This window comes from Chiroxiphia lanceolata, chromosome 2 (assembly GCF_009829145.1).
Source record: "Chiroxiphia lanceolata isolate bChiLan1 chromosome 2, bChiLan1.pri, whole genome shotgun sequence".
NCBI classification, from domain to species: Eukaryota; Metazoa; Chordata; class Aves; order Passeriformes; family Pipridae; genus Chiroxiphia; species Chiroxiphia lanceolata.
This window is the reverse complement of record NC_045638.1, coordinates 103339087-103353586: the sequence shown is the minus strand read 5'-3', so window position 1 is coordinate 103353586 and position 14500 is coordinate 103339087. Positions and strand designations below refer to the sequence as shown.

The window sequence follows — 14500 nt, the reverse complement described above, 5'->3', positions numbered from 1 at the left end:
ACGAGCACCCGGACCAAGGGGCAGGAATCTTCGCTTTATGGACACCTGGGTGTCCCCGGGGAGGGGGATACAGCCACGGACAGGTGTGCGGGAGGACCGGGAACAGCGCCCAGGGACACTGGGGGAGCGCGTCACATCACACTTCAATCCTTCCTGTTTTCAGGGCTTCTGCTGCTGGTCATTGCTCCCATCCAACAACACACGTCACGGCGTTACTATAGCTTACCTATATATATATATGTGTATATATATATATTTGTATATATATATATATATTTGTGTGTGCATATATATATATATATATAATTTGTGTGTATATATATATATATATATATATATATTTATAGACATACTGGAATTCCGCAGCATTCCCAGTGGTCCCTGCAGGTGCTGCTCCAGTCCCACAGCCCTGTGAAGTGCAGAGGTGCCTAACACCAGGTACAGTTCAGACAGTAGTTTTTAATCACTGCAGTTAGATATTCGACAACATATTTATCACGTGACTCCCACCAGCAAAAAGTTTCCCCCCAAAATTGGCTTGCCAATGTAGGAATATACCAAAACACTGATCACACAGATGTTTATAGCAACAGCGTAAAACAAGGTAACTCACACACCGAAGCACAAACGGTACCACTGCTGTTCCAAATGTACAAGTTGAGGGACCTGAACAGAAAAAAGCGCCATATAAAACTCACTATCACTGCTCTACACAGCTGCAGCTCTTGGTTAACCAGGGACTGCTCAAAGGAACAATGCATTATTTTATAGATCATGTCTTGATAGCACTGGAGAGTTTAAAAAGCGCACTGCCCTGGAGTATTTTGCTACTGTAAATACAATGTTAGTGTGTTGTTTCACTCCCTGGCTGGTAAGACTGTAATTGTCTGCAACTGGTAAAGACTGCTTTGCATCTCAAAACCCAAGGGGAATCTTTTTCAAGAGGTTGAGGGAAAACTTTTTCTATATGTTGTTTCTAATTTCTGGAAAAAAAAATACAGTTAAAATAGTAATGAATAAATAGATGATATGGAACAATTATTCTGAATTAAGTGCTAGTGAGTGTATGTCACAATAGGATTTAATAGCTGAAATGTACTGACACAGAAAATTAGTTGAATATATTAATATGCCAAGTTTTGTTTGTATTTTGAAAGTCAACTACTTTCTTTGTGCCTCAAATTCAAATATAAGCCTTACAAATATCCATAGCCTCTGTTATAAATTAAAACAACTTCTAAACAATACTTTTCAACATTCAAATCTCAATAAACTTTGGCAGCTCTTTGGTAAATACTTATAAATACAATTAACAAAACAGTCAAAAGGGAGGGGGGAGGCTACCAGCAGGGAGCCTCTTTCTGTGGAATTCCACAAGGGGGACCAGAAATGAGAGAGCTCCCTAAGCAAAATCTATGTCCAGGATTGGTAGATTTTAATGAGATCAGTAGCTCATTCTTCTTCTCTTTTTCTGTCTCTTCAAATACTATTACATCAGGATTTTAATAAATTTCAGACAATTTTTTGTGCTCTACCATATATACACATTCAAAATTTATACACAAGCAATAGTGGCTGTTTATGAGTAGAGTTAAGTTTCAGTGCATTTAACACTTAATTATTGCACACAGAATAATCTCAAATACCCAATTATTCTACTGGATAAATGTAGCAACAAATACAACCTGTTGTATCTTTGAACAACTATCTTTCTGTAAAATCATGAGTTGGTGACACCTGGGGTGCTGAGGAGGCGAAGGGATCTGCAGGGGACCTGTTGCTGGTTGCTCTGGATGGTACAGGGGGTGCAGGGGGTCTCCTTGCTGGCATTGCACAGAAGCAATCAGTAGAGCTTTTATTCCAGTCATCACCAAAGTTAAAGTCTGAACCAAGGAAAGTCTTTTGTTCAGTGCCCAGCAAACCTGGAGATCCAGCTGACTTCCTGGAGCCGAGTCTCTGAAAGTCCGGGACACTTGTAGATGGCTTTAGCTTCAGATTGAAGTTCTCGTCCTCATCAAATGTCACCCACCCCTTGGGCTGCACATTTTCTGCCTTGAGAGATTTACTTGGCAAGCAAAACGTGTTTTCAGCTGCACCCACAGAAAATAGAGGCTTGGCTGTGTTACAGCTGGGGCGGGGCAGGGAAGGGAAAGGATGGGAAACTGCAGGTCCTTCCCATACCTGTGAGGTTATTCCGGACCCTTGCGTTTCCATCCTAAACGGGTTCCCAGCATTAGGAGTCCTTTCAGTGAATGGATTTGCGCAGTTCAGCCCAGTAACAAATGGATTTGGAGAGGTGCGCTTATGTTCCTGGGATGAGTGGAAGGTTGGAACAGGAGGCATTGCTGGCATGCAGTTTATAGTATTCAAATTATCAGCGTTTCTTTGTGCTGCTGAAGGCAAAGGTGTCAACTCCTGGCTTAAGGTTGGAGCGGGTGATGTTCGGACACATGTCTGCATCTGGGACATGAGCAGCTGGAATGACAGGTCTTCAAAAGGGTCACTGCTGAGCTGGGAGTCGGGGTTGTACGTCCAGTTGGGTTTCAGCTGCAAAGGAAACAACATGCTCAGTAATGCTGTGGCTGATTCCAGGTTATTCCTGACCCCGCCCTTTCTCACTCTTCCAGCTGAAACTTCAACACAATTCAGCTGTAACTAGAAAGGAAACAACAACCCTGAATCCCTTCTCTGAGAAAAAGCCAATGAGTTGTTAAACACCACATTGGTGGTAAACGCAGCTGGAATCGACTTCCTACAGGTCGGAATTCCAGTGAAAGGCACCAAGTCCAGGTGAATGTTGGATAAGAAAATCTTTGGGAAATGCTACTGTATTCTAAACAAGCGATAACCCAGCACAGCTACAAAACAAAGACCTCCAGGTTACATTGTTTGTCACACCGATGTTACAAGCAGTATTTAAGCATCACAATGGAAGGAAACATTAGTGTCATTAGTATGTGCATGTCAGACATTTCTAGGCAGACACAGGCATCCGTAGGCATTCCAGTGCTTCCTGGCATGGGAAGGGACTGGTTTCATATTTTAAAATGGCCAGTTATCCTTGTTTAGTATAATACTGAATGGAGAAGACAGAGTTTTCTCCACAGAACTTCTCAGCTTTTAAAAACAAACATATTTCTGGTTTTTTACATCTCTTCAAACAACAGTGCAACTTTTTTACCTTGTAAGAACTGTCCAAAAAGGTGGAGCATCTACTTTTTCAGTCAGCATACTGACAAAACAGGGTTTGGAGCTTCCTCTTTTTTAATAAATTGATCTTAAGTTAAAACAGCTCCTGAGAATTCAAATTTCACAAAAAAGTTTGTCATTTTAACACATCCCCTTAATATACCCAAAGAGTTTGGGTATTTAGCTTGAAAATTCTGTTAACTAGTGTTTTGTTGAACTAGGGTGTGAGCTAAAACACAGTATTACTACAGCCTGACCTCCATCTTTATCCATCTTGGGTTCACTGCATTTATTGTGCATAGTTTGAAGTGTGTCTCCACACATCCACTACCTAAGCAGCTCCACAAAATTAGTCCACAGCCTTTAGAGATTCTAGGGAATAATAATAATAATATTGCAAGTTTTCCCCAGTGTATGCAGCATAACAATTTATTTTAAAAAAATTTCAGTTGTAGCTTGAATGGGGTGTATATATAGTCAGTGTTCTGCAGAATAATATTAAACCAAAGGCACTGAGTAACTGAGGAGAAAATGTGAAAAATGGAACTGCAGAAAGAACACAAATCAAATGCAGCTGGGCACCAGCTGGTTAAGTCCTGCAGTCATTTGAAGTGCAAGATCCCAAAGAAACTATGAATCCCAATTGCTCTTTATTGTAAGTAAAAATTTGCTCTGAATAATTCTGGAACCAAATGCCTTTAAAATTGTAACAAACCATTTATTTTACTTTGGGTAGTAGTAAGTTCTCCGTTCTTCGAAAAATGTGAAATATAGGGTTTACTTTGAAAAAAATTTTGCACTTAAGAGAATACTTAATGCCAACACTGATCTTTTTTTCCCCAAATAGACTGAAACCAGGAGATTCGGCAGTGATTAAGCAACATAGGTGAGGGTCCAATTGTTTCATAAAAGATGATGAAGCAAAATATTTGCTCTGGCACTAATAAATGCAGTCTCACTTTTAAATGCATTATGAAAGGGAAAAGCAAACTATGGTATGACAGTCAATCCATGAATGCAGACGGGTGGTTTTTAACATGGATGGGACCGCAGATGTATGAAAACAAGATTCATACATCTTTTCTGCTTGAGTAGATGGAGACCACGTACAAGATTGGTAAATAGTCAGATACCTGTTACCCTGACGGTTGCTCCTGCTTGTGAAAGAGAAACAGACATCAAAGGAAAGAAAGTTAGGAAGAAAATCCAAGTAACAAAGCAACCTCATGTTAAAAATACTTTCACAAATTTTCACAAAGCCATTTTTTGAGCTATGAATACAAACTGCAAGTATTTATTATACACTAAATTCTGAATTTCTGTTGTATTCTACTGCAAGCTCCACCATTATGAATCAAAAAATCAACTCAAGCCCATTCTAAGTTTTTTCCATACAGAGACTCACTGTGCAGCTGACTGAGCTACTTTTTGGAGATGGACTGTAAGAATTTGAGCGTTGATGGTCTAATTCTAACCATCTATTAACAGGAAAAGCCCCATAACTCTCATTCTAGGTACTGTGCTGGGACAACCACTCACTTGTAGTAACAGTTTTTCAAGCTCAAAACCCATAAGGCTTCTCATTCTACTGAAAACTAAAATCTCCTTACTTTACAATAAATAACATCTATTTAAAATAACTAACTCTCTCTTTTAATATACTGCTTGGTAATCTATAGAATCCTGAATATTCACACTGTATAAAAGCAATTATTTCTGTAAGAGAGATTCAGGTTCTTCAATATCACAATCAAGATTTACATAGAAGGATGGGCTTGGAATCCACTACCTCTCAAAAGGCTTTCTATTTATTTAAAAAACTTTCCTCAGAAACTTCTGTATTTTTTAGCCTAAGTTTCCAAAATGAAAAAACAGTTAACAGGCAGACAGAGAGGTTCAGCAGAAAGAAAGGTAAAGCATTTAAAGATTTTTTAAAATTTGAATGCAAAATCAACTCACCAAGGACTGAATTTAGCTGCTTTGCTATGGTACAAAATAGGCATTAACTAACTGCTGTAGCAAAAGAGGTCTTCAGGTGTAGCCATAAGCAAAAATCTGAGCAGCACTGAAAACCTGATTCTGCATTTTTAAGCAGTAGGAAGAAACTATGGCTTTCTGTAGAAAAAGTTGGTGTTTTTTTATAACATTCTAAATCGTCCCACAGAACAGAATGTTAATGTTACTGGATGAAATTTTCACACTACTTTGATATGTTTCTATATTTTAACTGACACTGGGGAATGGGGAAGAATCTGGTTTTGTTAAGTATTTATCAGTATTATCTTTCACCAATGAATGATCATCAATATAAAGCACCACATCATGCAATGACTTTATTCAAAACCTGTTAGCTACTTACTAATCTTACTTGCTACTTATGTCATTCAAGCGTCATTATAAAATTAAATTTCTTAGACTATTTTTCCACAAAAAGTTGCCAGATGACAACATAATTTTAAGAATGAGATCTCCTTAAGTTGTAAGACTGTCACAAGAAACCCTAAGTTAAATGTTTAGTATTAGTTATTCACGGACAATACTAAATATTTAGTATTTAGTTATTCACGGACAATACATAAGCCATTATTACCCTACTAGAACCTGACGATCTCTGAATCCACTTTTTTGACCTTTATTTTCATTTATGTGTTTGCTTTAAGAGTTTCTTACAAGTCTGCAGCATTCATAACAAGCTGTGTTAATTTATGTAATAAAAAAAAATGTATTTCCAAAGTGTTTCTACTTACTTGCTGCTGGGATGGAGCAGGTTCAGAAGGCAAACTGTGAGAGGATCGGCTACGAGGAGGCGGCTGTGGGGGTTCCAGGCTTTGTGGGGCACTTGCCTGAGATGGATGTGATGCCACAGGAATCAGGGGCTCCTGCATCCTTAGCACGGGAGTGCTGGGCTGAGCAGGGCCAGCAGCCTGAGGCTTTAGTGGTTCAGGAAGCAACGGTGAGCCTAAAAGTACATTTGGAGTGATTTTCGTTGTAAAGAATTGTAACAGAAGTCCTAAGGATGGCATGATGAGGACAAATGGCTGTGGAAGCACCAGAGAGAACTGCAGGTGGCTCTAAGAAGAGCAAGTGTTCATGGCAACAAGACTGGAAATCATCAGAAGCTCAGCAGATCTCGATTACAAATTATTATTATAGTTTAAACTGAAAGAGCAAGTTTAGATTGGATATTGAGAGGAAATTCTTCTGTGTGAGGGTGGTGAGGCCCTGGCACAGGTTACTCAGAGGAGCTGTGGCTGCCCCATCCCTGGAAGTGTCCAAGGCCAGGTTGGATAGGGCTTGGAGGAACCTGTTCTAATGGAAGGTGTCCCTGCCCATGGCAGGGGGGTGGAACTGGATGAGCTTTAAGGTTCCTTCCAACCTAAACCATTCTGTGATTCTATACAAAACAGAGAACTAGAAGCCATGTCATTCCTAAATGTACTTCAGTAGTATTGAACAAGTATTTTGGAAGTCACTATTATAAAATGTATATTTTAATATTAATGTAGGGTTTTTGTTAAACTGTGAATTTAGGAAGTGGCTTTAAGAGTCAAACAAATTGTATTCCAGATCTTACAATTACAGAACTACCAATCTAGAGAATGTCCAGTGATCAACATGAAGGGACACATCACCATGCCCAGACAAAAACACTGCACTCTGATCATAGCTTCTCCTGATACCAGGAAATCCACGGGTCAAGATCTCAGGTGATCTTGAGATTATTATCTGGTGAGGGTTTACAGTACTTGTGGATGATTAACAGAAACTGCCAAGTGTTACTACATTCAAGAATCTTAATTTCTAGTGAAAAGTGGAGACATCTATTGGAAAGCAATGCATTCAAACCAGAGACTGTATCTCTTGACTGAATTGTGACATTTATATTTAACTTACAAAGGAAACTTACCCCGTGGTGGTTCAGCTGGTTTGGTCTGAGTTTCAGGTACTGGTCTCCCCCCCGAGGAACGGACATGGCTTTGTGGGGCACTGATAACTCCAGCTCGAGGAGGAACAGTCTGACATAAGGGGTGAAAAGAAAGTATTTTAGCTCTACTTTGGATCTGTAGTCATCTACTGCTAAATGATTTGGGATAATCAGGACTCTGTGAAAAATAAATGATTTGATAACAGCTGCTGAACTAACATTCTATGTCCGTGTAAAAGCAAAGAATATATTCAAAATACAATGAGGGTTCAATTCAAAGCAAAAAATTTTTACAACTGTTTTCAGCTTTATATAAATATTTACCTGTGCACCAATACATAGAAGCAGTTATTATTTTGCTAGTATTAATAAGATAATTTACCTAAGTCTGTGAATTGCTCTAAGCAACACAACCAACAACAGCAGCTACTTTGTTCCTCAACAAACAGTACTGATAAAACATACACTCTGCCTCATTTGAAGTCTGGAGAGAAGTAGGAAGTTATTCTAGATTACAGCTGAAATGAGTGAATTACAAACACCACATTGAAACCTGGATACAAGGCACTGGAATAAAAATGCCCAGACTCCAGGGGAAAAAAAGAGGCAAGTATCATGTTTTTTCAGATCTTCTATTACATTTGTTTGTTTGTTTTGTTGGGGTTTAGGGGGTTTTGTTTGTTTGTTTGTTTTGCTTGAGGATTTTTTTCTGTCTTGATAATATGAACAAAAATTCTTGCACTTATGCCAGTTCCAAGACACTGGTGAAGTCTCTTTTGTACACCAGATTTTCTTATTTGCTGTGTATACCAGGTTTTCTTTATCCAAATTTTAGAAGAAGATGCTTTATATTTCTGGGAAAATAACAAAAAAGAGCCAAGATCATGAATAATGTCTTTGAGAAAAAAATGAATTAGTACAATATTACTTCAATGGACTACTGCAAACAGTAGTTGTAATACTGGAATATGCTGCAAAGTTTAGAGAATTATCAGCAAACAACCCCATTTCTTAGTAATTCTTTAATGATAAGCCAAACACAAAGGCTCCTACATGCTGCTGTTAATAAAAATAAGGCAGATGTTTTCCATCTCTTGAGTTCTTGCTAGAGGTGAAGCATTTGAGCACCCATAAATCCTTATTTCCCTTCCTTCAGTTCAGTTCCATAAATAAAGGAATGAAACACAGAACTAATATTTGTTGTACTAGTTGAATGTTTCCTTTTTACATTAAGACCTTTATCAAAATTAATTTTTTAAAACAAGGTACAAAATCCCATAAGACATCAAATAATCATAATATATCAACTGCCCGGGTAATCCATTAATGGCTGCAAGGAATTAACTGGTGTCAGGATTTACATTTCAGCATAAAAGATAATACATTTTATCATACAAAATCAGCAAGGACATATAATACAAAGAGTAACTTTGCAGTTATTTGAAAGGAGATGTGTATTATTTGGGAGCCTGTTACATAATTGTAAAGAGTGCAAAACAATCAAGTCACTTCCAGTATATATATATATATTCTGGAGTATTTTTAGTCAACAGACAAGAATTGCTGAGGGAATTAACTTATAGAAGCTGTAAACTGACCAGCCAATTTTGCAAATTTGTCACATCTGTTATGACTTACAGAAATGTTGACCTAACAAACAGCATAAACTTAGGAGGAGAACTATTGTAAGACAGAATACCTACCGGTCTGGTCATGCCTGCTGAAGGTGGAGGGTGACTACGAACTGCAACAGATATTAGAGATTGTTGACTTAGAACATATTTCAAAATCAACTTGTCTCTTTATTATAATTAGTACAAAGCATGTAAATGTATTACCTAAGTTATCTTTTCTTTGTGTTCCAGGACTTTTTTGTGCTTTGAAGCATGGAAAAAAAATTAGATTATCTGTGTTAGATAAGCCACAAATGGGTATTAGATGGCAATGTTACATTACCACTAATGAGAATGGGAGCAAAGAGAGACCATTGATTTTTTAAAAAGTTGTTACATATCACAGTCTATCCATCAGCTGTCACTATAACACACTCCTATCCCATGCCACACATGGAATAATTTGACCCTTTTAATTACAAATGAAGTCAAATTACCTCCTGTTCATTGCAAGGTAAAGATGCCCACCTGTACAGGTGCCCCGTGTTCTCAATCATGCTAGAAGTTGTTTTGTTTTGTGGTATATTCTACAGATGTTCTAACAGCAGTCTTTAAAACAAAAAGAGCTGATGTAACATAGTTCCTGGCCCTTCTCTCTAAGATAAATCTCTTAGACCACCAGCCTCACTGTGGCCATGCTGATGCTAATGACAACCTTGTCACTATAATGCAGCATCCAAGTTGGGAAGTGCAAGAGATGAAAAAATTACCTTTAGCTCAGACAAGTGCACAGTTTTTAACAGGCCAAGAGGTTTGAGATTCTGGCTTGTGTTTCTGTGGCTTATTTCCCAGGAAGGCAAAACCACCATGCCAGTGACAGTAAGTGGAAGGAACACTCTGGTGCATAAGACAGCTTCTGCGTGTCAGATAACCTCAGAACCACTGGAATGGGTTTTTAGGCACAGCTCTCAGTGATGCAACTCCCACCTGGACTAAGCTGGTGCCAGTTTACCCTCCTTGGGGCAGGAGGATGGAGTGGATAGTCACCAAAAGGTCCCTTCCAACCTTGACTATTCTATGCATAGGGTGATTTTGCCAATTTATAAAAATAAACCAGCAATATGGCCAAAGTTAATTGTAGAATACAGGAGGACATCCTGACTGTGACTGTATTAGGACTTGTATTGCCATACCTGTATTTGTTGCAAAGAACAAATTCCTGTGGTGCTAAGAAGAAACCCAAAGCCCTGACTGTGCTGGCATGGCTACAGCATGACCCATCCAGCACTGTTCATACATACTCTAGTTAGAATGTGCAAGAGAAATGCTTCTCATAACTGTACATCACACACAGTTAGCTATCACTGTGCTCTTTAGAAAGAGACAAAATATTAAATTGTAGACTAAATAGTTTAAATGGAATTTTCTCTCTCCAAAATACATGAACATATGTAGTTATTTATGAAAAGTCAGGCTCCCAAAATTCCAGGTTTAGTTTCAGGGATAGCAGTCACTCTAGTGACCAGTCAGCACCAGCTTCCTCTCAGAGTCAGTCTGGAAAGCATTCTTGATTAGGACACACTAAGTTTTCACTTCATTTTTCATAAATGCCTTCTATAACAATTCCCACCATCACCAAAAACCAGGAAGCAACTTGGCTGTCTGAAAACTATGTTAAATAAAAGAAGAAAGATTCCATGTGATACATACTTTCATGAAACTACCTTTACTATCACAAGGGCAATGGTATTAATCAGGTACTAAATTAGAATTCTGTTTCTAAAATACAAAAATTGTTATGTTACCTTCTACTTCTCTCCTAGCTACCCCAGGACTGGGAGGAGCTCCAAGACCTTTTCAGAGAAAGAAGAGAAGCTGTACATTGCATAAGAAAAGCAGCAGATTGAGAAAGCAAAACCAGAAAGAACACCGCCACAAGAGCTGTACACAACTTAACACTGGCCTAGCTGGATTACAGTCACTTGTAGGAGATAATTGTTTGTAGCAGCATGGGGAACCAGACTGGTGTGAATTATAATTCAACAAGTATGCTCATGTTTAGTAACATCCATTGTTTTAATTCCATATAAGAGTTGAAAGAGGATTTCATTGCTTCAAAATATTCACTCTCCACAAATTTTTGTAAATTTGGTATGATCTTATATGTTGGTGTTGAACCTCTCCTAAAGGAGAGCATGTGCCTGCGCTCAAACACTGGGGAGTTAACAGGTACATCAAACACACTCTGCAACATGTCATTTAGAATACTAAATAGTCTGTTTCTGTCACACTCCATCTGAGTAAGCAACTCGATGGAAGAAATGTTTCCCACTTTGTATAATGTATCCTACAGAACTGTATCATTATCTCCAAGCAGCACTGTGTACTCGGGAGAGCTGCATCACCTGGTGTTACAGTTCACATTGAGAGAAAGCAGGCTTTCAATCATGCATAACCATGCCGAGTTGTTCTATTTCTGCAACGTCATCGAGCGTATACTGGGTCTCTAAAATTGTATGGTAAAAACATGGCATGGCATAGACAGTATGCAAGGAGAAATCCTGAAGGAAAGAGTAACTGGTATCTGGCAACTCTGGAGTGGCTCAAGTCCAGAGAAAGAAAAGGAGCCAGTGCTCAGGAAGCCTACCTGAAAATCAAATTCTGCCTTAGTGCTGACACAGCCTCCTGCTTTCTCATCGTGTGTCAATGTGTGGGATCTGCTCAGAGCTCTCTGTGATCTGTGAATTCTGTCAGATATGGGTGGAGGTGTCACTCGGAGTGGGCAGAGTGAAGGCTGCAGATGAGGCTGGAATGTGATTGTCTCCAGAGATACCAGATCTAGGGTTTGGCTGAACATCTGGTTCAAAGACATGACATCCCAGCATATGTTATCTGCTGTGGGTGAGTTCCAGGCTCTGCCAATTCCCATTAGATTTCCACCCAAATGTTCCTGACCGTGAAGTTCTCTGTGAGAGAAGCAGCAGTGAAGGAGCACGGGGGGAAATTGCCCAAGAACATTCCACTGCTTGCAGGTCATAGTTCTGCCCTTTTCCCACGCAGCCCAGAGAAACCCCTGGGGAGAACAGAAAGTGGGAAAGACAATGGGAAGCCCACCTGCCACTGGAGGAGTATCAAGGGAGGTGGAGAGCAGCCCAGCAGAGTGCAGGACACTCCTCTGAACCTTTGCTAGTTACAGAGACATAAAGCTGAATGTTCATCTCAGATGGCCATGGACACAAGGAAACCTCTCTCTTCAACAGCAGGGAACTAGTTTGTTCATTCCACAGATCTCCTGAACCTTCCCTTCCCACAGCTCAGCTCACATTTTGAATAGGCATTGTCAGCATGGTTTTGTTAAGCATATCTTGTTTTATGCAGGATGATGACTAAAGCCAGTGCACCAGACAGAGGAAGGTTGCTGGGCACCAGGATTTTAGAAGGTTTTGTAAATTTAAAAATATTCAGTACCTGGAAGTGAAAGTGCATAAAGGGCAAAATACCTGAAATTTCACTTGCTAGTAACACTCTTCAACAGTGATAAAGCGAAATTATGGTGCTGGGATCACAATAGGCAGTATAGGAATATTTTAATCTTATGCACAGTGAAAAATGTACATCTGAACCTGAAACACATTTGTGGGTCTCATTTTAAACTGACTGTTGTCTGTCTGGAGCTTGACATCTCTACTGCAGTTTGACATAGGACTTTCCAAGAAAAGATATCACGTAGTTGTTTTACATAGTATTTTAAGGAAAGGGGTTCGATTTACACAGAAACAGCCTGTAACTTATGCCCTGACATCCTTCAGACAAACACTTCATGTTTTTCAAAGATGACATTTAATGGAAAATAATGTAACCCTGACTTCCAATAAAGTAAAACGTGCATATATATATGTGTGTTTATACATACATATGAAATCCAGGCCCCTTGCCTGCATTTGGACAGTGCATTTACTGTTGTAGCATTAAGGCTTCTTGTTTTCTCCATCACTCAACATTTCTTCTTCAGCAAGAAGAAAGGTGCTTTTCCCATCTTTAAACAAAAAAAGCTTTTTCAAACTGACTGCCATATCCTGATTAACCCCAGCAATCTGGACTCTGCTCTGCAAAATGAACCCCAAAGCTACAGGTGAAAAATAAAGATGTGGAATGGTTCTTGCAGGGCTAAGTTTAACGAGGGACTATAAATAGCAGAGTAATCTAATCAGTACTTGCTGCTTGAGTGCAAGTGTTTTCACAGCTTAACATACTTGCATTTCTTTTAATGCCAACTGTATTACTGTATTCTCTAGGTTCATTTTATTTATTTGGAGGATAATCACAGTGAAAATGTAATGCATTTCACCCAAATTATTGCATACACTGAAAATACTGTGTACTCTCTTAATCTTAAGCCCATTTTAACAGTTTAAACCAATGGTAACTGCAACAATCAGGAAAAATCTGACTAGTACTATTAAAGAAAAAAACCCAGCCGCAAATGTTATTTTTTAACTTAATTGACACTTAGCAGCCTTTATAATTTTTAATGTTCTGTAAGAATTTAATCTGTAATGTATTAAAAACGTCTTGGGTAAACAGTGTGACATTTTAATTTTTAACTATGAACAACTGAGAGCTTGCAGTTCAGTGAAAATTTTTTTTATTACCCTATGAAAAGTCTGCACTTTGTTAAGCCTTGGCAATGAGTGCAGAGCCTCATTTCCTTAAATGTCAAATATGACCAAATTCTAAAACATTTTGATGTCCAAATCCTCCTCTCATCTTCAAAGCACACTGAGCTATTAGAAAAAATGTTATGGGCGTTGAAGGGAGTAAAGCACTTGGCAAAAAAAGGTCAAAACACGAAGGGGAGAAGTAACATTTAAAACGCACAACATGTTAAAGACGTGATCAATGTCCCTTTGCATGTGCTACAGAAGCCTACAACCAAAGTTTCATCCACTTAAACAGTACACAGGGTTATTTTCACAGGGCTTTAGGAGCCTTTCTTCTAGGGAAGAGAAATAGGTGCCCTTTCCCCAAGCAGAGTAACCCACTAGGACACTTATTCTGGTTCTAGCCCTGTGCTGAGCTCAGGTACCGTTGAAAAGCAAAGTATTATGTCTTATACATGTACACCATGAGTGGAAAATGAAGAGGATAGAAAAGGTGAAGAACTTTAAGTCAGAATAATATATGAAAAAGAAATATACTACAATCTCAAATGACTGCATAAAAGGCAAGTTTTATGCAAGTTACAATTCTTTATGGAAAGCTGTGCTGGGAAAGAGGATAAAAAAAGGAGACTAGTCTTGGCACAATTGAGACAGACTAGGCAAACAGGATTGTGTCAGTGCACATAAAGCTGTACAGGACTGAAGTGCAATGAATTATATCTCACCTATGTTGAGTGTGATGTATAAACTATTTCCTAAAACTTCTGCATTTTAACTCATTTGAATTATTATCCCTTTGGCATAAAACCCTACTCCCCTCCATAGTATTTAGGAGCCACATACATTTTTGCCTGACATCAGAGTAAGTTGGTTGATATTTATAGACTATGTAAACCAGTTTATTTATTTTCCGAGATTGCTCAAAACTTTTGAATCATTTTCTCAAAAAAACTTCTTTCCTACCAACTGAGGGGTATTTCAGAGAAGTATTTCAGAGCCATGAACAATTTTCCCCCTGTCCCATGTATTGAGCTGATTTAAGTCCAAGCAGGACAGGTCAATGTGTGACAAGGACTTAGGGGAGAATTATGTCAGGATTTTGTTATTTTGCA

General features: G+C 38.7%; 1 protein-coding gene and 1 long non-coding RNA gene across 19 annotated transcripts in view; one reads left to right on the top strand and one right to left on the bottom strand.

Moving 5' to 3' along the window:
• Positions 1-311: 311 nt before the first annotated feature.
• On the top strand, positions 312-12621 carry LOC116782195. Its single transcript, XR_004355165.1, has 2 exons — positions 312-438; positions 10551-12621. It is a non-coding gene; the product is annotated as an uncharacterized LOC116782195 (long non-coding RNA).
• The window catches only part of SYNJ1 (synaptojanin 1), a 54786-nt gene continuing 40725 nt past the window's right edge, over positions 440-14500 (bottom strand). For 5 of the 18 annotated variants that reach the window (XM_032678493.1, XM_032678490.1, XM_032678494.1 and 2 more), the window contains 6 exons: positions 10533-10580; positions 8953-8991; positions 8818-8858; positions 7097-7205; positions 5937-6148; positions 440-2547 (listed from right to left, as the gene is read on the bottom strand). In XM_032678493.1, coding sequence (XP_032534384.1) covers positions 1705-2547; positions 5937-6148; positions 7097-7205; positions 8818-8858; positions 8953-8991; positions 10533-10580 — 1292 coding nt within the window. In that variant the 3' untranslated portion in view covers positions 440-1704. Of the gene's footprint in view, positions 2548-4322; positions 4347-5936; positions 6149-7096; positions 7206-8817; positions 8859-8952; positions 8992-10532; positions 10581-14500 lie in introns of all 18 variants that reach the window. The other 13 variants (XM_032678505.1, XM_032678504.1, XM_032678507.1 and 10 more) reach the window with 7 other exon arrangements.